The sequence below is a fragment of the Neodiprion virginianus genome, chromosome 6 (genome assembly GCF_021901495.1).
Source record: "Neodiprion virginianus isolate iyNeoVirg1 chromosome 6, iyNeoVirg1.1, whole genome shotgun sequence".
Taxonomy (NCBI): domain Eukaryota; kingdom Metazoa; phylum Arthropoda; class Insecta; order Hymenoptera; family Diprionidae; genus Neodiprion; species Neodiprion virginianus.
The window spans coordinates 25,052,153-25,077,002 of record NC_060882.1 but is presented as its reverse complement, the minus strand read 5'-3'; the positions used below and the strand labels follow the sequence as shown (position 1 = coordinate 25,077,002).

The 24,850-nt window shown below is 44.1% G+C and overlaps 2 protein-coding genes across 4 annotated transcripts in view; one reads left to right on the top strand and one right to left on the bottom strand.

Moving 5' to 3' along the window:
- Positions 1-4,547: 4,547 nt before the first annotated feature.
- LOC124306731 (peroxidasin-like) lies at positions 4,548-24,183 on the bottom strand. The gene is made up of 5 exons (XM_046767684.1): positions 22,930-24,183; positions 10,009-10,220; positions 8,399-8,627; positions 7,230-7,529; positions 4,548-5,641 (listed from the first exon to the last, which is right to left on the bottom strand). The coding sequence occupies exons 1-5, from the start codon at positions 22,988-22,990 to the stop codon at positions 5,541-5,543; spliced, it is 903 nt and encodes a 300-aa protein (XP_046623640.1). The 5' UTR covers positions 22,991-24,183; the 3' UTR covers positions 4,548-5,540.
- Positions 10,216-24,850, top strand: part of LOC124306730 (kin of IRRE-like protein 1) — a 139,316-nt gene continuing 124,681 nt past the window's right edge. For all 3 annotated transcript variants that reach the window (XM_046767680.1, XM_046767681.1, XM_046767678.1), the window contains exon 1: positions 10,216-10,330. The gene's annotated coding sequence lies outside the window, so the exon portion shown is untranslated. The remainder of the gene's footprint in view (positions 10,331-24,850) is intronic.

The window sequence follows — 24,850 nt, the reverse complement described above, 5'->3', positions numbered from 1 at the left end:
ACAACGTTTACCGAAACTTTGCTTGGTCAGCAAACTCTTGCCTGTAAACTGCCACGTCTCGCTCTTCGAAGAAATCTACCGGATATCGTTCCCCGAATCGTGAAATCAGTACTTTGAACCGAACGCCGCGCATTGCTTGCATTTCCGACAAAGTTCTCGAAGATGGCCGTAACATCGACCTAATGGAACGATGGCGAGCCTCGACACATCGAAGAATTACACTTTTGCGGTTACGGCGGATGCATCGAGTTCTCTTGTACGTCAGTTCCCCGCTTCTTCATTCCTTACTGAAGTCAGTCGTATGCGCATTGACTCGCGTCGTTTGGTTTCGGTCGTTTGAAAATCTCTTTCAGAGATGTGTGAGAATTCGATAACTCGTAAAGCTGCATACGCTTGCATACGGCGAGCTTTTACGGAATTACGCATTCTCGAACAGTGATTAGAGCTGTGAGAGTGTAAATCACTTGTGAGAAAATTTATATTCTGTGCGGTTTGGCAGGGGCGTGATTCTAAATCATGAAGTGTCGTAGATTTTTGGTCGGTTTATTCTTCCGCCGTTCTATTCCTTTTTTTTTTATGGAACAAGAGGCGAGGAGCTTTCTACTACGGAAGTGTGTAAGTCAGGATTTCAGCGTGGATATAAGGGTCTAAGAGCGGCGTAAAATTTTTATTGAAAGATTTCGCGAAACCCTCGGGCAATTTATTTTGACGTTTTACTTTACTCGACGGTTGTACCAAACTTTTTCTGCGCCCAATTCTCGCTGTTGTATACCAAGAGAGGAATAGGAATGCTCGGAAATTGTGTCCAGGCACCTGAACCTTTTCGGTATTCAGGTATTGTACAAACTACCACGTAGCTTTATACAATTTTTATCATACTTTAGCAGAAAATTAGTTCAACGACACGGAAAGTAAATTCTAGGCGGGATTCCAGGGGAAATAAGGGAGAAAAAAAAGAAATTTGAAGACGTCGGATATTTATTATAAGTGCGAAGAGACACGGTACGCGTGCAAATTGCGTACTTGGGAGGATGATATTTGCGTGCGGAAACTCTGGGAGGTGGTAAAATAATCCGTCCCACACTGTGTGAGAGCTTATTTGACAGCCTCGTGGCATTTACATTTACGCATATATATAAACACGCGGCACTCGTGGAAATTTAGTTTTCGTCTGCAATAACAGTTTAGACGTAAATTGTTAATAGTTTGGACGAAACGGGTTTCATCCACGATTCAAAGTTGCGCGTGACAAATGAATTTCTGGCATAGGTACGCGACGGGTGTCTCCTGCCTGTTTCTACAATCCGAGTTATTGATTTTACTTGCAGACGATGAGATAATTATATGGTGATGTCACGTAATAACCGATCGGTAATCCGTGAGCCGTGCAATTGCGGAATGATCGTATTTACCTATCGATACAGATCGTGCTCCGACTCTCCTCTCTCTCTCTCGCTCTCTCTCTCTCTCTTGGGCCGCCGCCGTTCGCCTTTACAGCGTACAACGCTGTATTCAGCAGCACGACTGCCTTTGATAAAATGATTGATTCGGCTTCATCCCTGCTCGCCGACGTCAATAAAAATCTGTTTTAAACGAAAATTCAGTAGGTATACCGTATACGTGGATATGAGGGTGCGTCGTATCATTTGGAGCAATATATTTTGGCAATCATTCAACGTGTCTCGGTTTTTGTCTTTTTATTATTTCGGCGAAATTGTTTTATGAATTTTTTTTCTACGCCGTTTAATATTTTAACCCAGTGATTTGATCTTCGTTTTTTCACTGGTCTCTATGTATGTATAATTTTCCCAAGCAGGGGTTCGTCGGATATTGTTTCGACGCGAGCACAACTCGTAAAAATTTTTTTTTATTCACTCCGCCTGATGCTAAACCGAGCATTTCAATTGTCAATCAATATTAATGCGAGGGTTTTTACTGTTAAATGTTCTCCCCGTGTTATCCTGCAATGTCAATCGCAAGTACCCATCTGTGTAAACATTTACCGCGTACGAATAGAAAAAAGAAACACTCGAAAATAAAAAAAATATGCAAAAGCAAAGTACAGAGAGAGAAAAAATGCAGATTCGGTGGTTTGGAGCCGCGGTAAAAAACACTAAGCCATCGCTAAATTCACCCGGGACGAATCTGATGAATTTAGCGCGGTGCAAGGTATCGTGAACGCGTTAGCAGATCAGTAATTTCAATTCCGTCGGAATAATATCCGGCAGTTTTTTTCCCTGAAAATGATTTTCATTATTCTTAAGCACGTCTGTGAGGAACTAGAGACTGATTTTCGATAAATTATTACTGGAAAACATCGCTCATAACTAGGGGGGGTAATAAAACAGCTATAGAAAATCGTCCCGCATTTTTGAATACGATTAATACTTGAATAGAATTTTGGACCTAGACATCCAACATTGTAGTAAAAATATCGTCATGTAAATGTCGAATTTCCTATCTCTCAACATTTCTCCGTTCGTCGATTCGAGAAATATCAAGTGCGTTTTAACAGAATTCTGTGTAACTTTATTCGATCTCTGTTATTTCGTCGAGCCTTACTTTGTTATTTTCGTCTCTGTTCTGTTTTAATTAGGTTCAAGTTAAATATTGTGAACTCTGTACACACGCTCATTTATACATCCTGGTCACCACCCTCGTATAATTAGATCACGTTCCACTCCGTTCTATTTATTCTTTTTTGAACAACGATCTTTGGTACCTGCGACTTACGTCGCATTTAATACGTCGTACCTCAATTATAAATGAAGTTGCGATTTTGGTTTCCCTGCAGCGACAGCATACACATGCAGCAGACGACTTACTCCAGTAATGTAAACAGCTACTGATGTTTCGCCAACTCCGAGATAAATCCACAGCCTCGCGTCAATCTTCGTCCGAAGTTTCAATCGCCCCCTGAATCAGGAGCGAAGCGACGCGTCTCTAAGCCCCAAGCAACCGCGTTACAGGAGGAAACAGCAAACTACACTCCAAACTTTACACCCTTCCGGTTTCGAGAGAGTGAGAAATTCCCGCCTGGTTTCTCCTCTCTCTCCCCTCCTCGTTATCGAGGATCATACCTTTTTTTTTAAATTTCAATCCGAATTCAGCGGTTCCAAATAGTCGTAGAGCCAAATTCGCGCCGCTGCCGCGCTGTGGCTTTAATTCAACGACCGCCACCCCCTCGAGCACAAGACGTTATGCGTGTATACGTATGATCACAGGTGAATATTACATAACGGAGTTTATTAGGGTATTCTAACTTCAACATCTAATCTCTTCTCGGGTTGAATTATTACCGCCTGCTAAAATTATCGCTCTGGTTTGGACGCCTGCGATTAATAATTCAGATATAAACCGGATCTGTTTTATAGAAGGGGGATTTCGTTATGGAAGACTTGTACCGCGCACGGACTTTTGCGTCACTTAACGATCGTGTTTCAGAGTACGTATATTTCACGGCTCTCCGAGATAAGGCAGAGGAGCTGTACAAAAGCTGTTGAAAAATCTGTCACCCTGCGCGTTGATCGTTCTTGTTGCAAAAACTATCCACCGATTGATTGCTTCGCCGGCGGCAAAGCACTCGGAATATTCCCTTCGGTACGTTATTCGAATTGTTTCCACGCGTTTTCGCTGTCTTTTACAAGACGACCACCAGACGTAGACTCTGCGCCTTCAGACTCGTTGAATATCCGCTGCAAAATCATAAAGAGGATCCCACCAGCTGTCGACGACGCGGATTAACCACGCGAAAAGCGGTTTCTCTGGGCGCTAGAAGGGGCGCCGGGCTAAAATAATTTGCGGCCTGGAACGATCGCTTCCTCAGAGAGAGTCGGGAGCTTGCGGAGAGTCTGCATTGAGACCGGCGTCTAGACGGTAATCGGAAAGTTGTTACCGAACGGACCTGCGGCCCAAGTTTCATTTTCAACCCTGGAAAGTTACGCAGCCAGCCAGCCTTCAAATTGCTCTCTGTCTCTCAGGCCGCAGAGGACACGGATAAGCTCTCAGGGCTTAGATCTGCGTGTTTCAAATTTAATCGCTGTTCTCTATCCAGCTGCAGCGCGTCCGAGAGTGAGAGAGAGAGAGAGAGAGACGTCTTCAGCTTCTGCTGCTTCTGCTGCTGGTTTAGACGTAGTTTCTATATCGATTAGGACGTTTGGACAGGAAACGACTTTCCCCAGTTCGAGTTGGCTTAACCCCGCCGCTCGCCGTTCCTACCGGCCTTTTATCCCCCTCGAAATTTTACGAAAAGATTGCACCTCGTTCCCCGGGATAAATTATCCCGCCGTTATCGTTCAACGCTCTCGGACCGATGAAAGAATACGTGCGACGAAAGAATATGTATGGGATCGAACGGGATCCGCGTCGCGTCCCTCTCGTTTTTATTGCGAAAATGTGAGAATCAGGGTAGTTTTTTTCATCACTTATATATGTATACTTTTCATTTTATTTAGTAAACATCATAATGTTATATTTACAATACCCAACTACCTTCACGTGTGACTGCAGTGTAGGCAGATATATATGTATATAATATATTATTGTAGGTAAATTCTGTTTTCGCTTGAATGAAATTTATACCGTCGAGTTATGGTATAGTTTATATTCACCCCCTATTTTTCTTTTTTTTTTTCTTTTCATCTTTTTTCGTCTTATCGTCATCTTTTTTTTTTCTTGTTAAGTCAATTGTACAACACAGAATTAATCATCAACAGCCCTTGTGTGATACAATTCATACAATTAAATCGACTTGTTTCTACGTACAGACCTTTTCGAAAATCTGAATCTTATCGTAAAACTTCTACGTGCCGTATATACATAGGTATAATGTGTGTATAATTCTCCTAAATTTTCTTCTCTTTATTTCTTTTCTTTGTACACAACATTTGCATGACTGCTACTTCATCTCCTTTTCCTTTTCTTTCTCCCTCGCTCTCGATAAATTTTCCCAATGTAGTACCGCAGTCCCTGTTTTATCATTTCTCTTTTTCCCCCTACTCGCGCATACATTGTTTCAGATTTTCGAACCTGGCTGTACGGAACAACAAATGCCAGTGTTTCGTGAAATATCATATTACGTATGCATATGTTACAAGACTATTTACAGTAGGTACGTGCCGTAGAACCAACGTTATTACCAAAGAGGATTGCGTTTTCGAAACAAGCAATCAGCGCAACAAAGCCTTTGTCCGCAGAATAATTTCCGGAAATAGCAATATGCTGTCCGCACAGATTTTCAATAGTCTGATGCCTTTTTTTCTCTTATCAATTACCCAACTTTGTTCAGTTTTTTCCAATCGTTATATCGCTGGGGGTAAAGAAGCGGAAAGATCGACATGATTTTACTCTCTTCTATTTGGGTATGTAATTCCTGGATTCAGAACACTCAACCGTCTGGTATTAACGTTCGGATTCAGCGACAGAGCTTGACGTTGGATTACAATCTATCAATTAATAGGTTTTATTTTCTTTTTCTTTGTGTGTTTGGTTTTCTTTCCTTTTTTTTTTTTTTTTTCTTTCTGTCAATAAATTGCTTACATTTACATCGAGGATATGTACAAAATAATTAGCGACACCAAAAGACAACTCGATGACAGAATAGGCCCAGCTGTTCCAGTCTGCATAGCCTCTGGCCGTTCTCCTGAAACATATAACAGTGGATGGAGAAACGTGTAAAGTTTTGATTGTATTGCAAGTCTCGCACAGTCGGACGGACGGGTCTGTGTCGATCGGTTTTCGGAATAGAACAGCTTTATTCTAAGTATAAACTTCGCTTCGAGTAAGTTTTGGAGGCTCAGCGGGACATTCGAAAATTTCCAATATTCAAACCAGACCCTGCGAAACCAATTAAACTTCGGGGGAAACTTAAATATTGAAAAACTGGGACTTCGCAGTAAGGGGATTTTAAATGGATAGGGGGAAAAAAAACAATAATAAGATAAAGCGAATGACCGCGGCGGACACGCAGTTTATAATCCTGGCAACGCCCGTCAAGGATGGCCGGGGATCATTACGAATAGATCGATTTTTTAGTGTAACAAATTGGTTCAATTAAAATATCTCCGAGCCATGCCTGTGAGCGTATACTTATAAAGGCAACCTCGGGAATCTGGTATTAAATCGTTTTATACACCGCGGGTGATCGACGGAAAACGAAAGTATAATAATGGAAAAAGTTGGCCAAGTGTATTACCATAAGTTGTCCGATGGAAAGAGAGCCGCGGATACTTTCCCACGCGCATACGTATATAACAGACTGTGCAGAGATAACGGACATCGACATTGATTCCGCGGAAATATCGCGATCGACTTTTCCCTACGGGTAGTTATATATGATAAAATATAGGGAGGATGAATTGGCAATAGGTGAAAGGGTGGGTATTACAGCTGTGCGACCGACTAGACGTACGCTGGAGATATCAAGCCATCCAATCGGGCCGATTGAACGTCAGTTTTTAATCCCTTATCAAACTTGAAAGGATTCGGATTACATTTTGGGCGAAGGTTTAATGCGGCGAAAAAAGGGGGAGAGAAAATGAAAAACGAAATCACCCAATTTCCCGAGGCATTAAGAGTATAAATTGGGTTTTTGGACATTAACTGCTTCTTTGCCTTTCCCCTCTATGTACACATAAAGAGCCCGCGGGGCAAATTTCATTAGCCAAGATTTTGTCCGGTTTGTACTATACATATATACGATTTCGCTCGATTGGCAGAAAAGGGCAATTTGTCTTGATCGATTTATTTGCAGAACGCGTATAATCCCCGCTCTCCCATGATCCGATAGCAGAGCGGGACGTATTTTACGACATTCCATGTACGGGAGCTTTTCCGCACCCTCGTTCCGCGTATTTCCTGCTAAAACACATCTTGCGGAGGCGCGTGTCTTTAGAAATGTTTCTCAAGAAAAGCCAAGACCGAGAGTCGATTAATAAGGCGCTTTGAGGTTTCAGTAAACCAAGAGGAGTCGGCATCTCGATACGTCAGGAAATTAAATTGGAGGATTTCTCGCTTCGCTCGGGGCGGGGAGATATTTGTATTTTGAATTTTGGAATGCGAGAGAGATCGCGATAATAATTGAACGCGTGAAATTGAGCGAAGCCTGATCAAGACGTCAAAGCCGCGGTAATTTTAGGCTCCGTTTCGCCGCAGTTACGCTTCAATCATACGACTGTTCCGCGAATAGAATGGGAGGGGGGGGAGAGAAGAAAGAAATCAAACTCACTCACCATTCAGGACGTGAACTCTGACGGAAGCCATTTCCGCGTTGCTTGGCTTACATCCGTATTCCCCCGAATCCGAGGGCTGAGCAGCTTGGATGAGTAGCCAAGAATTAGTGACGTCATTCCCTTTCTCTGTGATCACGGACACACCGCCCCTGGGACTGTCGTAGCTCACTGTTCTCTGATTGTAGTACCAAAATATGTACGTCGGCGGCTCGGAACTGAAGTGGATGGCGCATGTCAGGTTTATCGTGCTTCCCGCGCCCACGTAGAGCTCCGGACCACCGAGGATCGTCGCCGTTGGCACTGCGAAGGTAGAAATTGGCGAAAAAGGTTCGCATCAAACGGAATCTGTAGGAAATTTCGCCGCTCGGGGATGAATTTTTGGCTCTCACGAATTAAACTCTGAAAAATAATCGCGCTGGTATTTGATTCATGAAATAAAAACGACCGAATCCCAAAGTATAACGTGCGAGAACGAGGATCGTATTACCGTCTGTACGCGGGATTTACGAAAGTTATTTTATAACGGCATGACGAATTTTGATGGAGATATCGAGATAATCCACCGTTTATAGAGGGGGATGAATTTTGCTCGGAAAATTCTCTCCCGGGGTTAATCGATCGTTTCGTGTTTACGGTAGGGCATGGTATCTCGTCTGTTTGGCCAACGGTTCGCGGATCTGCCTCGTCGGCGTCGTCGTCGTCGGCGTCGTGGGCGTCGTTAGCTTAGGCCGGTGGATTAATCAGCGTTGCCCCCTGGGACAGGACGTTGCCTGGATTCCGATCAAACCCCACGACCTGGGCGTGGAAAACCCGAATTTCGGGACATTGAAACTTGGCCCATCTTCCGCACCTTTCGCCACCTTCCGTACGCAATGCCCGTCAAGGAATCAAGTCAATGAGGGGTCATTCCGCTACCCTCGTTACGCGCCACTTGCCCGATATAACAATATATACATTTCGCCCGGTGTTTGCGCGCCTTCCGAAACGATCCTCCATTTCGAAGATCATCCCCTTGAAACGAGGATCGTAGACGGCTGTGTTCTCGACTCGGTTTTGCCGCCGTGGGTGTCTCGTTCGCGATATAAATAAATATGCTTTTCCTTTCACGTGCGTGAATCGTTAATTGTAACATCACGCTTTTGCGAAACCATAACCGGAATTTTACTCACCGACAACGTTCAGGTAGAAGTGATGTGACTTTAAGGGAACCGTTGATATCTGGCATTCGTAGATTCCTTCGTCTCGTTCCTGGGCCCATTTTATGCACAACGTCCACTCGGACCACTCGCTGTTTTGCCCGGAATTTTGAACGGGTAGAGCTTGAAACCGCTGATCACTGGTGTAGGTGTAAACTCCGGCGGTCAGGATGTGGATGTCCCGATGTCTGACCCAGGATACCTTTGCGTGGAGAAGAGAACGGGAATAAAAATAAAAATGAAAGTTACAATACCGGTGATTCGGATCGCGTATAGAAATGTTTTCACGGCTCATGAACTTTTTTTATTCTCTTAAATTACCACTGATTTTGTTCGCGATTTTTGCTCTATTTATTTTGCTCACTTTCTTTTCATTCACTTCACAAGGAAAAAATAGAGGCAGACAGCGAGGGAGAAAGAGAGCGGCAGACTGTGTGCGTGAGTCTTTTATTTTGATCCGCAAGCCGTGGGCGGACATTTTCAGAGACACCTCCGAAAATTGGGATCTCAAATCCTTTGCAGCAAAAGTCTTCTTTACTGCCGAGCCTTTGAATAAAATATAACCAGCAACGTGGCTTGCGAAGTGATGTTACGTGCGTTGTATACTTTGTATACTTAAATAATAAGGAGTGAAAAAAAAAGAAGAGAAAAAAAAAAATGGAAATCACACGAACTTGCGCCCTCCAACTTCAGAGCTCAGAAATTATAACGAACTCAAATATGCGGCTCAACTTTGTAGGAACAAATGATTTTTAACGAATGATTCTGGGTGTCTAGACGCAAATGTACCAAACTCGTTCAAAGCCGGTATCAAATCATCTTTTCGTTATCAAAATTTTCTACAGTCCTTGCTGAATCCTTGTTCTTCGTCAAGAAAAGGAATTTATCAGTCGCGTATCTAACGGCAAGCGAATAGTTGTAGTATAAAAAAGTGAGCTTCCACGGCCGAAAGCAACATGAAACATAAGCTCCGTTACGATTCCCTGAACGACGTGCGCAACGCTTGAAGAATGTACGTAGTCGGCAGGCCTTTGGTGCCTTTCAGGTGCCCGCGGACCCTCCAGGGTCGCGAAACATCCAAGATTCTGGGGTCCAGAGTGCCTATTTGATATCTGGAATTAGCCTCGCTCCCACCGAACGATATCCGCGCCGCGTCGGCGTTCGTGCCGGGGAGGTAATTCGCCAGCAGACATTGCAGATTTCACTGATTAAACATGAATTCAGAGGCAAGCCCCGATTGATTATGTAATTATTATTGACCGCGGCGCTAATCTTGCCGCTCGACGGTCGCTCCTGTAATTGGATTGAACACGCCGAGATATATCTGCGTGGTTGAAATTGTTCGAATCAACAATTCAGGTGAGCAAGCAAAACCTCCGGCACGGCTACGGCCTGCTATATCCGGTTGAAATACCGATATCATAACCCGTTCGACTCGCGCGAATTGCCGCAGCAACCCCGGTGTGTACTTAGCATTAATTATCAACTCGCCGATCAAATATTCCCGATAATTATCGCAAAGCGAGGAGCTTCGCCCGTCCCCCGACCCCTCGATTCCTCCTAGGATATTTCAACTTCCTTACGGTTTTGTCATCCAGGTTCCTCACTCTGCACGTCAGGTAGGCCGTCTTGCCGATGAGCGCCGTCACGTTGGTTGGCTGGCTCATGTCGAAGGTGGGCTCGGGCTTTGGCTTCGCACCGCCACCGGGGGGGTTCAAAAGCTGCTGTCGCGGCCTCGCCTGGTTCGGATGTCGCTCCGAGGTGTCCGTGCCGCGTTCTCCGATGCTCAGAGTGTCTGAAAATCGAGAATAACGTCAGTTGCACGCCCCTCGCAGATGCATCTCGTCGGTTTATTGCTGCGAGCTCGTCAAAAGCGATGATGCGGAGGAGAGCTTTTGCAGATCGGTAAGTACGTTACACAAGTTTCTCGAATATATCCAAGCTTTTCCATAGAACCCGGCTCTCGCATCGGCATTGCCGCTAATGCCGTTCATAAAAATTTCACATGAATCTGACACGCTGAGAATATTTCCATGAAATCTATGATATATGACATTATAGGTACGCATTATATATATATATATATATATATATATAACGGGGAAAGAGAATGGAGTAGATAAAAAGATAAACGAACCGTGATTTCTCTCCCCTTATAAAGCATATCTGTAGAACGTTGGGAAAAAAGAAATACGAGCACGAAGGGGGGATGCAGGGTCGCTGTTTTATTTCGTTTGAATATCATCCTATTCCGCGTAATAATTTTGCGGTTTATAGCTCCCTCCTCGAATTAATTGCTCTCGGTGTATAAATGCCGGTTTGTTCTTTCTACGACCATTTTTACCACCGAGCTTTTATACCCTGCAGTTGCTTTTATCTGGAAAGACTCGCCGCGCAAATTTGGCTCGGCGATCGAGAGTTTTTGCATAAATATCTCGCGCACTGACTGCCCCCCTTAAATATCGAGTGTCGTCTGTGGTGGAACGTGACCGTCGATGTCTCGAGTATCTTTTCTGCAAGTTTTTTTTTTTTTTTTTTTTTTTCTTCTAGCTTTATTTTTATTCTTTTCGCTCTTCTTCGCAAGTCGAAGAAACGTCCCTAGTGCGAAAATCATCGATTACCGTCGGCCAAACACCCCCGCGAGCGGCCAACGCTGTCGATTTAATACCTGATACCTACTTCAGCGAGATGCCCGGCTATACGTATACCCAGCAGGCTACTACGCCGAAGGAAATGGCTTTGGGATCGCCTTTCTCCCCTAATACGCCGATCCGTTATAGGTATCCTCAAAGTTGCGACCGGCAGGGTCAAGTAATTACGCGAGTTACCGGTGACCTGTGAACTTGTGGATAGTTTCCACCCGGAACGACCGTCGCTCAAAGTCGAATCGCATAAAGATGACGCATTTGAGAAGAATCGATCTCCCGCCTCGAACCCTCGGAGTCTCGGACGAAGTCCAAGGGAGGCCGGCATTCCTCCCGACGACGACGAGGCGACGCTCGCATTTCCACCTTCACGGCGTTCCCGCAAATACACACCCTGATTTAGATTTGACGGGTATTGATCGCGCCTCGATTCGCATCCTCATCACGGAGCACCGCCTGCGATATACGATCCGAATATCTGCCGGACCCAAAATACGGATGAAATATAGATAACGCCGTTGATATGTCAGCTCTACTCCTCCCAGGGTATGAACGGTTATTATCCGGATGCTGAAGGTTACGACCCTGCGAACCCACGTCCGAGTACTGTCAGCTGAAAAGCGAGCTGCAGGCATCCGACGTCTGTACGTCGTCTCGGCCCTGCGAAGGGTGAAAATAAGGGCGCGGGAGGAGGAGAGCTGTTGACTTTTCACTCGAGCGAGAAGTAACGATTCGAAATCGACACCTCAACCTTTTGTCTCGCTTCTTACTTTTTCTTCTTCTTCTTCTTCTTCTTCTTTTTTCCGCTTCTATACTTCTCCACCGATGTTTTTTTCAGGATGTTGTCTTTGCCCCGCCTCGTCCCTCGCCGCTAAACGTTTCTCAAAGAGCGTCGGAGCTGAAAACAGGGGGGGGGAGGATTTTGCTCGGGGGCTCTGCAGAGACTCGCGAACCCTTGACGAGCCTTGATGTACCTTGAAAACATTCTCTTAACTACGAGTTGATTGTTTGCCGTGAGAACGCGACCCGACTACGAACCCGGTATCGGAATTGATACGTTCGAACGCCGATTATCGGAGGGTGGAAAGATTTGATAACGAATAAGTATATATAAAGTATGAAACGTGGCAGCTCGATGATTGGATAAATTGAAGGCTGAATGAAACAAAGCGTTGAAAGAATCGTCACGTTACTTTTTTACAACTTGAGAATAAAAAATTTTTGCTGGGGGTAAATTTACAAAGTATGACATTTTATTAATGCTGCATTAAGGTTTAGACAATAGTTAACGAATTTCCTTACAACTGAATCCACGCAATAATAACTTTACGATCTTCAACCTCGTAGATAAAAATATAATATCGTACGCATAGCACAATGAAACGATGTTGAAGTTGGCGTCTCTCTCGCCTGACGAGGCGACAACCAAACTCGTTAGAAAAACGACGGCGCAAAATGTTCGAAAATGAATCTGAAGAGGCTGTATTTTTTCTGCTCGGCTGAACCAGACACGTCTTATTGTTTTGTCTCCGTGCTTTTACCGATGACGACGTTCCGTCCGCACAAAAGTATAGGCGTATAGAATTACTAGCGCACGTGTATTACGCCAGATAGAAATTATTTTAAGTAGTGAAAATTGTACAACCAACTTCTGTTTCTTGAATTCGACGAAGCACTAGTCCGATTCATTTATTCGCGAATCGTAATTTTTTTTTTTTTTTTTGATCACGAAAAGTTTGATACTCCAAGTATCGATGTTCCTCTCTTTTCTACAACGCAATTAGCGGTTTGCGATCAACTGTTTCGTTCTGAGATCTAGAGATCGCGAAGAGGAAAATGAGGAGGAAGCGAACCTTCATCATGATATTATTGAGAACTCTTTAATTATCTCTTTTCGATAATCATAGATGTTCCGAGTGTACTCGACGCTGCACTCGACCTCAGCTCGTTAATTGATCTCAATTTACGAAAGGGTGAGATAAGGAATTTCTTCACAATGCTTCAAGCCGTCCATTATCTCCGTGTACGTGTCATTGTTCGAAAAAAGTTTTGTTTCACATCCGGTTGAATAGCGGGGGTGGAAAAACGAAGGAATATTTAACCGTTTTTGTCGTACGTTCCAATAATCAAGGAAAATTAATTGCAAACGATCGTGATAAAAGTTTGATGAGACAGTTTATAGGAACTGTTTTAAAAATGCATCTTTATAACGCGAACCCTTCACTTTTTTGCCGAATTCAGGGCCGAACAAAAAAAACCTCAGACGTGTTTATGCTCGTATAGTCGTTAAGCTATTACTGAACGGTGAGAAAAAGCTGGAAGAAAATATTGGACAAATATCTTTACGATAAAAATTGAGCGTCCTCGACGTATAGACGCAAAGTTACGTACGCGTAGCAGACGCTTGCAGGCAAACGAATCTGTGCCAGCTAGCAGCTCTCTATATCTGATAACCATTTCATCTGAAATCTGGGCCGTCTCTATACCGTTATTCCGACGCATCCGCACAGACTTTTATACTATATCTTGATATTGAAATTCCAAGCAAAACGGGCCGATGTTCATGCGCGCGCAACATGTCCTATCGATATATTATCTATAGCCTATACAGACGGACAAAATATCAGCTCGTCTGAATGCGGGAGGCCACGAAGAGAAAAAAAAAGAAAACTTTGATAACCATCCGCGCATGTTCATTGGGGATAAAATTGAACGCAAACCAAGAGATTTTCATTACTCATCTAGAAATCAATATTTGACGCTCGTTTTCGAGTTCATGCGTTAAGATACTTTCACACTTTTTTTTTTTTTTTTTTTTGCATCAACTAGAAATGTGGATTACACGATATTCTGAATAACAGATTTTTCTGTTCTTGATCTCGGAGCGGGAAAATTTCGATCCATTATTGATAGCGCGGAAGAACTCTCAGGGAATTCTGATACTCTCGCTGCGACAAAGAGCTTGATTTTCTCATCTCCGGTCAAGATAGGGTATGCACGGGTTATTTGTGAAACCACATTCACCGCAGTGGCTGGTATCTTTTGGTAATTGGTAGCGTGGCCGAGGCGACGGGATGAGGGTTTTTGTCCGAGCATCTCCTCGGCTAGATTCTCCACGGTTAAAGATTGTATCGCGTCGCTCGGTGAAGCTATCGGACTCGCTTGTTCGCCGATAAAACTTTGCCATATCTGCAGAGACGAGGAAGAAGAAGAAGAAGAAGAAGAAGAAGAAAAAGAGAGACTGACGCGGGGTCAGAAAAGAAAAAAAGAATCGAAGGACGCTCAAGATAATGGGTGAAAGTCGGCGGCGATGCGCGAGCTGCTTATATCCCGTGGGATCGAAGGAGGGGAAAGTTCGGGACGTGTTTAGGGTCCCTGCATCTGGAGGGATGATTCTATTCTCGTCCTTTTTCCGGCTCAGTTGCAAGGCACGCGAGGCGCGCCCGTTAACCAGGCCTCAATTAATGTTTGAACCGCTTTCTTCGGGCAAATAGTCGACTTTGAAGGGCCAAAATTTACCCGTTTCCTTGGCAGATGTGCGTAAGCGAGGATCACGGAACACGGTGTGTGCTGAAACGCCGTTCAGCTGGATTAATTTAACCTGTAAGGACATTCGGGTCGGTCCTGTGTACCCTCAGTGGTGGAAAATTAATTGGATCTACATTAATTACCGGCAGCGTAAGCCGCTTTCATCAAAAACCTATGACGAAGCGTAAGCCAGTGATTTTAATCAGTAGGCTCAACCCTCCGAAATTCCTAAAACATTCCGAATCCATAGCCTGAACAGATGCCGCGAGGACGGATTTCGGTTAACCGCCTTATGCTTTCGGAGTGTTTCTTCTTTGGGTATTGACCCGAACGTAAATTGCCAGTATCTTACAGATTTGCCGGGCGTTTCGAGTCACGAACGACAGATGTTTTATTTACTTAAGGCACTTTTTTTTTGAGTGCAGTGGTGACTTCTGTTCCCTTTTACCAGCCTTTTTTCATTCTGGCATTCGATCGAATATTCAAATTACGAATACTCACGCTTGATACGCCGGGAAAAAATACTGAGATCGATACTCGTTGTCAGTGCAGATACGTTTTTACGTTCAAAATTTTAAAGTTCACCGGATTGTTGGAATCATATTGCTTTGTTTAATCAAATCCAGAAGGCATGAATTTGTCCAATTTAGACGGGGTCGTAGATTGTATTATAAACGTGACGAATTTACTCGAACGAAGTAATTATACCGCATGTACGTATCTAGAACAGAACATCATTAATTCATAACAGTTATGACCGCGCTTATAATCCGCTATTTCGTAGAGCTAATTGAAATGCTCCATAAAGATTATTACGCTTCACTTTCAGAAATACAATTTATCACGATATATATTTTTCGTAACGATTTCGCTGTGTTCCATAATAGATCTTCATTAATGAGAACAGTTTCTCGTGATTGACAAATCGGTTTTCGAAAAAGAAAACTCGTTATCTTGTTCAAATTTTCTCGTGCAATTGATGAATTTGTGGTACTGCGTGGAATTGGAAAATGTGGTTTGAGGGAGGAGGATCGATTCTGCAAAAATTAGTTTTACAGCGAAAATATTCCAAAGAATCGTTTCTACAGAAATATTTTTCTGCCGAAACCGATTTGAGATTCGCACCAGAAATAAGCCTGCTTTAAATATTCTACAGAAGAATATTCCGTAGAACAATTCTCTTCTAGCATAATTCATACAGGATTGTTTTTGATGTGAAGCTCGAATTTCTTTCCGTAGGAAAATATTCTGCAGAACATTCCGTAGAATGTTTGCTTCGTAGAACTGATTTCTGTAGAATCGAACCCCATTCGTTTGCAGTATCCGCGGTTATATTTATACTTCACTCAGATAAATATATAATTTTCCTTTGATCGCCGGTGCGAGAAATTTTAATGACAGTTTATCGCCGGGAGTTATTGCGGTGTATAAAAATATGCTTGAACATAGGTACGTTGTTAACACGCGACTCGTAGCTAGTTTGTTGTTTTTCCTAGCAATATTGTTTGAATGGTTAAGAAAGCAAGCGGTGTAAGTCAGTTTGACCTAATTTTTCAGGACAATGGAATTTCTATTTAAGATCACCCGCAATTCTGGTGTCAGAAAGAATATATTATTTCGCTTTGTTCTATGTTTCAACAATAGTTTAAAACTGCCGCTGCTAAGGTATTAAGCTTATACCGAATAAATCACCCATTGTACTAAACGACTTAGACGCCTTGCATTTTCAACTCCTCGTACTACGTCAAACAAGCACAGCAAAACGTAATCTTTTACACATACACGCTTTAATAAGGCGGGTTAAATTTATCCTCGTTATAAAACCTCGAACTGCACCCTGAGGAGTTTTTTTCCATGCGCGTCGGTCGACGTTGCAAAAGTGTACGAAAAACAAGACGGAGAAGAAAAACAACTCCCATTTCTCGGTTATAATTAAAAGTTTGGACGATATCGAGGCGTTCCCACCGCGATAAGTGTGCGGATTAAGCAAACCGCTAAGCACGTTGTTTTCGCGATGAAATTCCACGCCTCCCAGCGCATGCCCTGCAGCATTCCCGTTCCTCCGAGAGGTTTTCCGCTATCTCCTCGATAACCAGCGCGCATCTTCGGCAAACCGGGTTATGCATAAAAGATCCAACCGTCGAAACGCGAAATCGGGATTCCGAGCGTCGAAGCCACATGCGACGCCTTTGCTTCGGCTCATCCGGACTTCCAATTCCCTCCTCGCGTCTTTGCATATTTTGCGTACCTACGTATTTCTAAAGAAGAAATTTCACCGAGTAACCGGATAACGAGGGGAAAACGATGCTTTGGAAAATTCGTAATCTTTCGCAGAGCGTGTAGACATTTTCTTCCTTCGGCTCTTTTCAAACGAAGAACCGGCGAACGACGTTTGTTCCGTCTTGCTCTCGTCGAGTTGCGAGCTGTTGTATCAAAGGAAGCGAGTATAATTTATGCGAAATTTCATTCCGAAAGCGAGGCGGACTTATCGTCCACGAGAACTCCGAGTGCGGGCGTTTTAAACATCCTCGATATTCGGCTGAACGAATGAATTATGCCGAGTACCTATTCTCCACGTTTCACATTTCAATTCTGTACGGGATGCGAAGGTAAAATCCCACACCTATAACTCCCGCTGGAGTACGGAGGTTAATTGAATTAGTTAGTAGGTTGAATTGATTATAAAATCGTAACTCGTCCGGTGCTGAATAGACATTATACACGGTGTACATAGGCATGCACATATGTGCTTACACGTACATTACGTTTATATACACGCGGTGGAAATTTATTTGCATCACGCGCAAATTCGCCGGTTGGAAGGTGCTTTTTTTTTTTTTTTTAATTTATTTTTCACCTTCTTTTCCACTATCAAGAGGGGCCGAATGAAATCTCATCGCTTGATCATTAATTATTTCCTGTACGCTATTCAACCGTCAGACGAATTCCGATCGTCGAAGAATTCTTCATCCTAGTCGGCGTGGTTTAATACAAGCCGTATACGAAGCCCCTCAACATCCGAGGACCTCGAGGCCATTTTTTTAATATTTAAACCACAAGCAGCTTGTGGAATTTTTTTTTTTTCACGAAACATGGATGCGTTCGCTTTGTTGGTTCAGAGCTTTCTTAAAAGTATCTCGGAAATGCTTTGAAAAATAATTGTACACGGAGATCCTATACGTTTGCATTAATTTTCCGTAAAAACGGTTTAAACACTTGTCGACGTGTGTAAGAGAAACTGTACCCGTCGCGGTGCAAAATTATGCTGATAAATTTTGAAAGAGCAGGTGTCACACAACTAGACTAGTCTGCTGTCATGGAAATGAAAATTTTTGTCTCGACTTTGAAAGTTTAAAAACCTGAGCTTGTATTCTACGCGTAAGCGAGCACATACCTATACGTACATTCGTATAATACCCAGAACGAGATGACGTGTATCACGGGGGTAAATCAGAGAGGAGAAATATCTCATTGGCACGAGCAGCAGCCACGGTGCCGTTGATTTACGCGTTTGTGTTTACGCAGACTAATCAGGCGTTTCAGATTTCTCAAAGTCACGTCGAGTTATGAAGCGCGTTGGATTGGCCGAATCAGAGCAGGTAGGTAGGTAGATAGGCAGGCAGGCAGACTGCTGAAGCCTTGGTGAAAACGCAAGGGACTGGGAAATATGCCGAGCTTATTAGGGCGGGCGAGAATCTCGCTCTCTCTCTTTCTCTCCTTCTATCATCCCGAAGGAAAATCAGGGACTAAGATCTGAGACTTCTGCCGGTAGACTTTGAAAATTGGAGAGTCAAGAGGTGGGTGCCTCGCACCTTCTCACCATGAATATTCCATTCGGAATCCAGCATCGTCCAACCAACCGAATTCACTCCCTTTCCAATCTTTCCAGTACGAATTCTTAGAGCATTGAAATTGTCTCTGTGCCGAATTATCGTACTGAGCTACGTTGACCGCTGACAAAGGTGTTTTGATCACGACAGGTAAACATCTCGGGCAGTATCGCTCGACCCTTCGTATCGCGAACATGTTATTACTCCCGTTCTTCGGAGAGGCAAAAGTCTTGTTCAATCGCGGTGATCAGTGGCGTTCGTCTTCCAACACGCGTGTCGTAAACATCGTGAGTAGAGATTCGGAGTTGGCAGCGTTACGCGAATGAGTTGTGAAGTGATAGTGCGGTTGTGTCTTCGAAAAGTATTCAAACTTGAGTTCACCCACGCACGCAGGATACGGTGTGCATGTCAAATGGTAAGCATAATTCTCTCTAATTTTACTAAATCTCATTAATTTCGTCGCGTATATTATTAGTGGATACTCGCGCAGCTTTTTATACCCTGTACGAAATTGATGATGCTGTAATGTTTATCTACAATTATTATCCGAGTGTATGCTGATTCGCAAAATTGCGTTATCATTATTTTAATCCCCGTGTTCACTCGCCTGGCTCTCTCGCCGATGAAATTCGTACAATGCGTGTAAAACAACAGTCTTTGTGCATCGCCCGGAATTGTTGTACCAAAACAGAAATACGCGCAATATCGGAGTTTGAAAACCACAGCGGATCGCGTGGGCGTCGATCGATTTCAACGATGGCAAAATGTTTCACCACTCGCAATCGGGATGGTAAATTGATTGCAATGGGACGATCGTTGCGAAACTGTGCGAACCGGACGACGATGCACCGTGCGTGTACAGTCTTTCCTTATTACGCGGGGCTGATTTTGCGTCAGTCGCTGTTTCCTCGTTGTCTCCACCGTATTCTCAGTTCCCAGTCATCCCTTCGAATTCGAGAGTCGCAGACTCTTCAGCTCCGACTTCACGGGGGAGTTTTTAGCGTCGATAACCGTGCAGTCACGAGGCACAAAAACACCGACGTGGCCGCCGTATATATTCGTTTAAAGTTAATCCAGGGAAGAAATATATACGCGTATCCTGGAGGAACTCGAGAACGTTCGCCGCTGTATTTTATCCACCCTGCACCCCTTCTCTCTACGCTGGAATTCTGCAGCAGTGTGTATATATATTTTGTTCGTCGAGTCGCCTGCAGCTCGGGTTTCGAAATCGCCTCGATATTGTGGGAGTTCGAGGTTTTATAAGGAATTTGCATACGGCGAGTGCCTGGGAGTGGATTCGGAGGGGGAAGTGCACGGAAAAAGGGAGGGAGAAAAGGACGTCGGCTCCTTTCCACTCGAGGCGACTTTTCTTTCCTTGTGTTTTTTCATCCCCCTACTCTTTCACCGATTTCCGTGCGGTTCCGACTTCTCGGAGTGAATTCACCGGCCCTCAATTCGGGAATTCGCTCCAACCACGCGTATGTTTTTGGCCGGGTTTCCCTCGGGAGAAGACGGGGGCCTTCCCTCGGGGAGCGAGACCGACGTTCAAGCTCCTCGACCTGTAACTGGGAGCGACCGAACCTCACCGAACCGGGTAAACAAATCACAGGCGTCGAAAACCAACCCGTATCGCAAAATTTTCGCTATTCCACATTGGAAACCCTTCGAACGACGCTTCCTAAACTTTTGCCCAATTTTTCACAATTCTAAAATTATACGTCGGAATCTTTGTATTTTCCGCAGAGTCAGACCCAAATTTTCGACAACCTCGTTTACCCATTTCTCCGTAATCACGACCCTCCGTTTCTCGATCCCTTGTCGTTGGATGTTTACATTAAATTTTTCGATTTCGGACGCGGTTCGATGCAGCGAATATTCTTTGTAGTCTTGTTGCCAGTTTCGGAAAATTTCAAAAACTCCAACCGACCTCAATTTCGTACGGATCCAGTACGAAGGTGCGGTGAATTTTACAGTCAAAGAAAATTCAGTGCTTTAGAATTGTACAAGTGTTTTTCCCTCTCACATCGCTGTAGCTGTTTCAACTGCAATCTAAACTTGGATTTATTGTTTTCAACTGTAACGTGTACAACGCAGTAAAATAGTTGTTTAATATATTCCTCATTCCGAATCGTGTTTCGCGTACGGTAATATTTCTCCTAGGTAGAATTACACCTATAATCCAGCTACTCTGGAATTTTTACGTCGAGCATTGTGTCTTATATTGCCGTAACACGCCAGTCGAAAAGCTAAAACGAAAAGGGGACTAAATTAACTTGTACTTGCGTAACGTTTTTTCTCGAAGACTGGTTGAGGAATTGTCTTTTTTTGCATCTTTGCATATCCCATGAATATGAGGAATTTCATTACGAAGCGTCAAGGGTTGGTATCTGGAAGAAGAGGAAAAAAATCGACCTGCCTTCGTTAAAGATTCGTTATCGCCGGCGTTTTCAGCGCTTGAATAGATACCTACGATATATTATCTTTCTGCGAAACGAATGGTGTGAAATTCTTTCTTCTGTTATATTATAATTCTACCAGGGTATTCAAGTATATTTCGCGTCTTCTATATCCAGAGATTTAATTATTTCCCGTTTCCTCCGTCGAAAATTTACCAACGATTTACTAAAAATTTTAAGAGGTACTTGATTCAACCAAATACATATGCACCCGACAAACCATTCTTCGTAATAATTACGATCGATGGAGATTCACGTCGATATATCGTGAGAACCCTCGTTTCTACGAAGATATCAAGTAAGGGGCGAAATACGTAGTCAAAAAACTTTGCCAGAAGAATGTAGCGGGCCATGTTTCATTGAGCTCATCGACGCGGGCGAAACTTTATTTCCAATCCAGGCACGTATGAACTCGTTGAATTCCACCCACTCTAATCTTGTTATGTCGCTAAGAGATAGAATAGATTCCGAGGATTGTCGTAACGAAAATAATCACGCGGACGAAGACAACACGCAACGAGGCAGAAGTCGTCAACGTCGTCGTAATTCACTATGTATGTTCAAGCTTCCAATGACTTCAAGGAAACTTGGATTTTACAATACAAGTGTGTCTTATTTTATTACGGCTTCCTGAATTTCAGACAATTACTGGCTTCAGCATGCAAATGTATATTCGTATTCGTTCCGTCACGTCGGCCTCCCGAGGAATGAACGTACGGAGTACCGGCAGGAATCCTCGTTTGCTGTCGGACGCAAGTGACGAAGGTATATAAGGTCATTCACCGTCGTAGGTAGCACCTATAGTTGGAGATAGAGAAGCAGACGTCTCCCTCGGCGAGTCGGTGATTTGATCAGGGAAGGTTTCATTACCCTGCAGGGCTCGGTTCGCCGGTTCGCCGATCCGCTGCCAGGATCCACGGCTCGATCTGCCGCGGACGTATTGACACAGCTCTCCAGCTTCGTTCCGCAATATCCTTCGCGGCTAATAAACTCCCAGATCGGCGCTGCGTCTGCTGTCTGAAGGGTAGAGCGATTCATTGGTTCTTTGCATTGCAGCCACCTCGTTCAATTTTATACCCAGTTTCCGTATGCCGAGATTCCGACAGCACTCGCCGCGCACTCCGGGATTAAGATTCACGATGACGATGCGGTTTTTTATACTCTCTCATTTCCTCATTCCTCGGAGTAATCGTGATTGCGGAAAGTGGGAAACGCGTGGAAACAGATGTAAGCGAAGAAAGGAAAGAAACCGCGAATTATTCGATGTCCAGGATCGTGGAATCGTCGAGGCGGAGAAGAGTGAGAGAGAAGGAGAATGAAAAAAATAGCTCCCGTTTGAACGGTAATGCACAACCAGCCCCGGGCTTTCGAACGTTGCCAATCTCCGCGCGTATAAAACGTTCACCTGTATCTCCGAAAACGAGAGCGGAATATTCAGGAAAGTCGGATTCAAATCGGTTATAACCCCTGTGCTAGTACGAAAATTCCCGGGCCAGCCTCGGAGGAAGGAGGAGTTTACCCTTCCATGGGTTTGATCGATTAGAGCGAGAGGATAAAAAGAAAGGAACAATCCTGCGTTTTATTTACGGCCAATTTTTCGGATTAATTAAAATCGACTTATTGGCCGATTATCCGGTATTTTCGGTCCGACGTACGGCGATGAAAGCCGCGACGGAAATCGGCGGAAAATCCATCTCCGATAGGTATAGTACCCGTAAATCCGTGTCAAAGGTATAAGCGGCAAAAACTGATCTCCACGTCGAGATTTTCTATACACGAGCCTTTGTCTCGCGCTAGAGAAATACGGAGTCCTCAAAGGACCGGGAAGACAATCGTGTGACGCTCGTGCAACAGTGTATAAGCCGCTTAATAAAGCTGCTACCATGGGGACACGGAGAGAAAAAGAGACGCGCTCCGGCTCTGTGTGTAGGAGCTTTTGATGAAAAGCGTAGACACGAGGAGAGAGATGTACGTTAATACATACGTATGCATAATACATACGTGGAACATATAAACTTGTTCATTTTTTCGAGGAAAATAATTACCTTCCGTGCACATAAGGAGTAGGGCAGCTAAAGACAGTCTTGTTTGCCATCTCAGTGCCATTTCGCAGCCTTTTCACACGTGATTTTTCACTTCCGAATTACCCATTGCTTTACACCACCGTTTTCGCATAGGTATTCACCGAGTTTTCTACGCCACATATCACACTATGGTTTGTTATAATCCCTGCTGCAGCTCCGACCACAAAATCCACTCAAGTTTATTCCTCGGTGGATTCACTAGCGGGGCGGCGGCGGGGTAGGAATCGAGAGGGGTTGGTCGACACTTTTGGGGACACTGCAATTATCCCAAAGACATTTCGCACCCGTCCTGCACTTCACGGTGTCCGTTTTAATCCGCGAGGAACGGCTCGAACGAATCTTGCTAGCCCGGTTGCGGAGAGTGAGACGTAAAAGCACTTGCTCTCAACTTTGATTGGACTAATTTAAGTTTGATTAGTCCTGCTGGAGGGGGATGCTATATTCACTAAAACTCTTTGTATGCAAACTAGCTTATCGTTAGCGTTGGTCCAGGCGTGATGACGATCCCCGGCCCGCCGGGTAATTGGCTAAATATATATATATATCTATATATGTACGTATATATCCAGCTGTTACGGAACTGATCCTGCAGGATTAACGCTGAGCACTCGACCGGATCTACGATAGCAATAAATTCGATCCATGCTGGGAATAATTTAGTTTCACTTTCGACGACGCGTAGGCAGAATTACACGCTCATAATAAATCCAGCGGGAAAATATCCCGTGAATGTGAAACTTGTTATAGGAATATTTGGCGATAATAGAATTTCACTTTTTTTTACACTCATAATTCTTTCAGTTATTTTATTTTTATTTCATTTTCTGTTTTCCTCTTCGGTGTTGTTTTTTGTTTTTTTTTTTTTTCTTCGTCTTTTCCCCCGTACAGCATTCAATATTTTACGTTCAAACTTGCAACGATATTTTTATTTCTCCACCGGTTATTCGATTCGCACGCACACTCTTTCACCGTTTTACCGCTCACCGATGAGACTTGTTTCTATCTTCTCTCGTCGTCGCGATCACGCACGAACCCCGGCAATTTTGAGCTTTTCCATTTTTTAACCCTCCGTTTTTTCACTCGAGTACAGGTACTTTCCAATCGCGCACTTTCAAATTTCTCACCACTACCGATACATGTATTTTGTATCAGAATATCCTTGCCGCGCTACGCGAGGATGCTGCGGAACGCGTCACGTCTTAATTCGACGGCAGATTTTCCCCGACTGCGGTCTGCCTTCGTTCGTGGGGCATGCGCGTTTTATCAACCCCGTTGAACATCTATATATGCGAAGGGGTGCGCCTCCCCCGCTTTGGACTTCAGCGCCGCGACGCCCGGCGCCAAGGCTCCGCGGATACTAGAAACTGTGGTGCGAGCCGTGGAAACTCCAGAATCCGTCGAAATCGCCGATAGATGTACCCTGTACCCTGTACCAGGGGGCGCAGGTGAAATCTATGCGTTCCTACCCTCGAGTACCGGGAAGCAATCAATTTTAACACGGTGCAGGCGTTTGGATAGCGGATTTTTTTTCGGATTTCTCGCCGCCGCCGCCTCCGCTCGGACACATCGGAATTCGCCTGAATTCATCGTGCTTGGGTAATTAATTGAACGAATTTTATACCCGGTCGATTAAACCAGTCTAGACTTTAGGACAGAAAAACGTCGAGGGGTGAAGCGCAGCTTTTGCCTTTTGGGACGGGCAGTGAAATCAATTTTTCAACTTTTCTCTCCTCGTGATGACGTAGTAAAGAAATTCTCTCAATTATCCTGGATTTCTTACGAAATGACACGATAAGCTGTATGAGTTTACTTGAAAGCATATGAAGAAAAATCTTTAGTGGGCCGGAAGAATAATTAAACGAATATTATACAGGTAGAATCT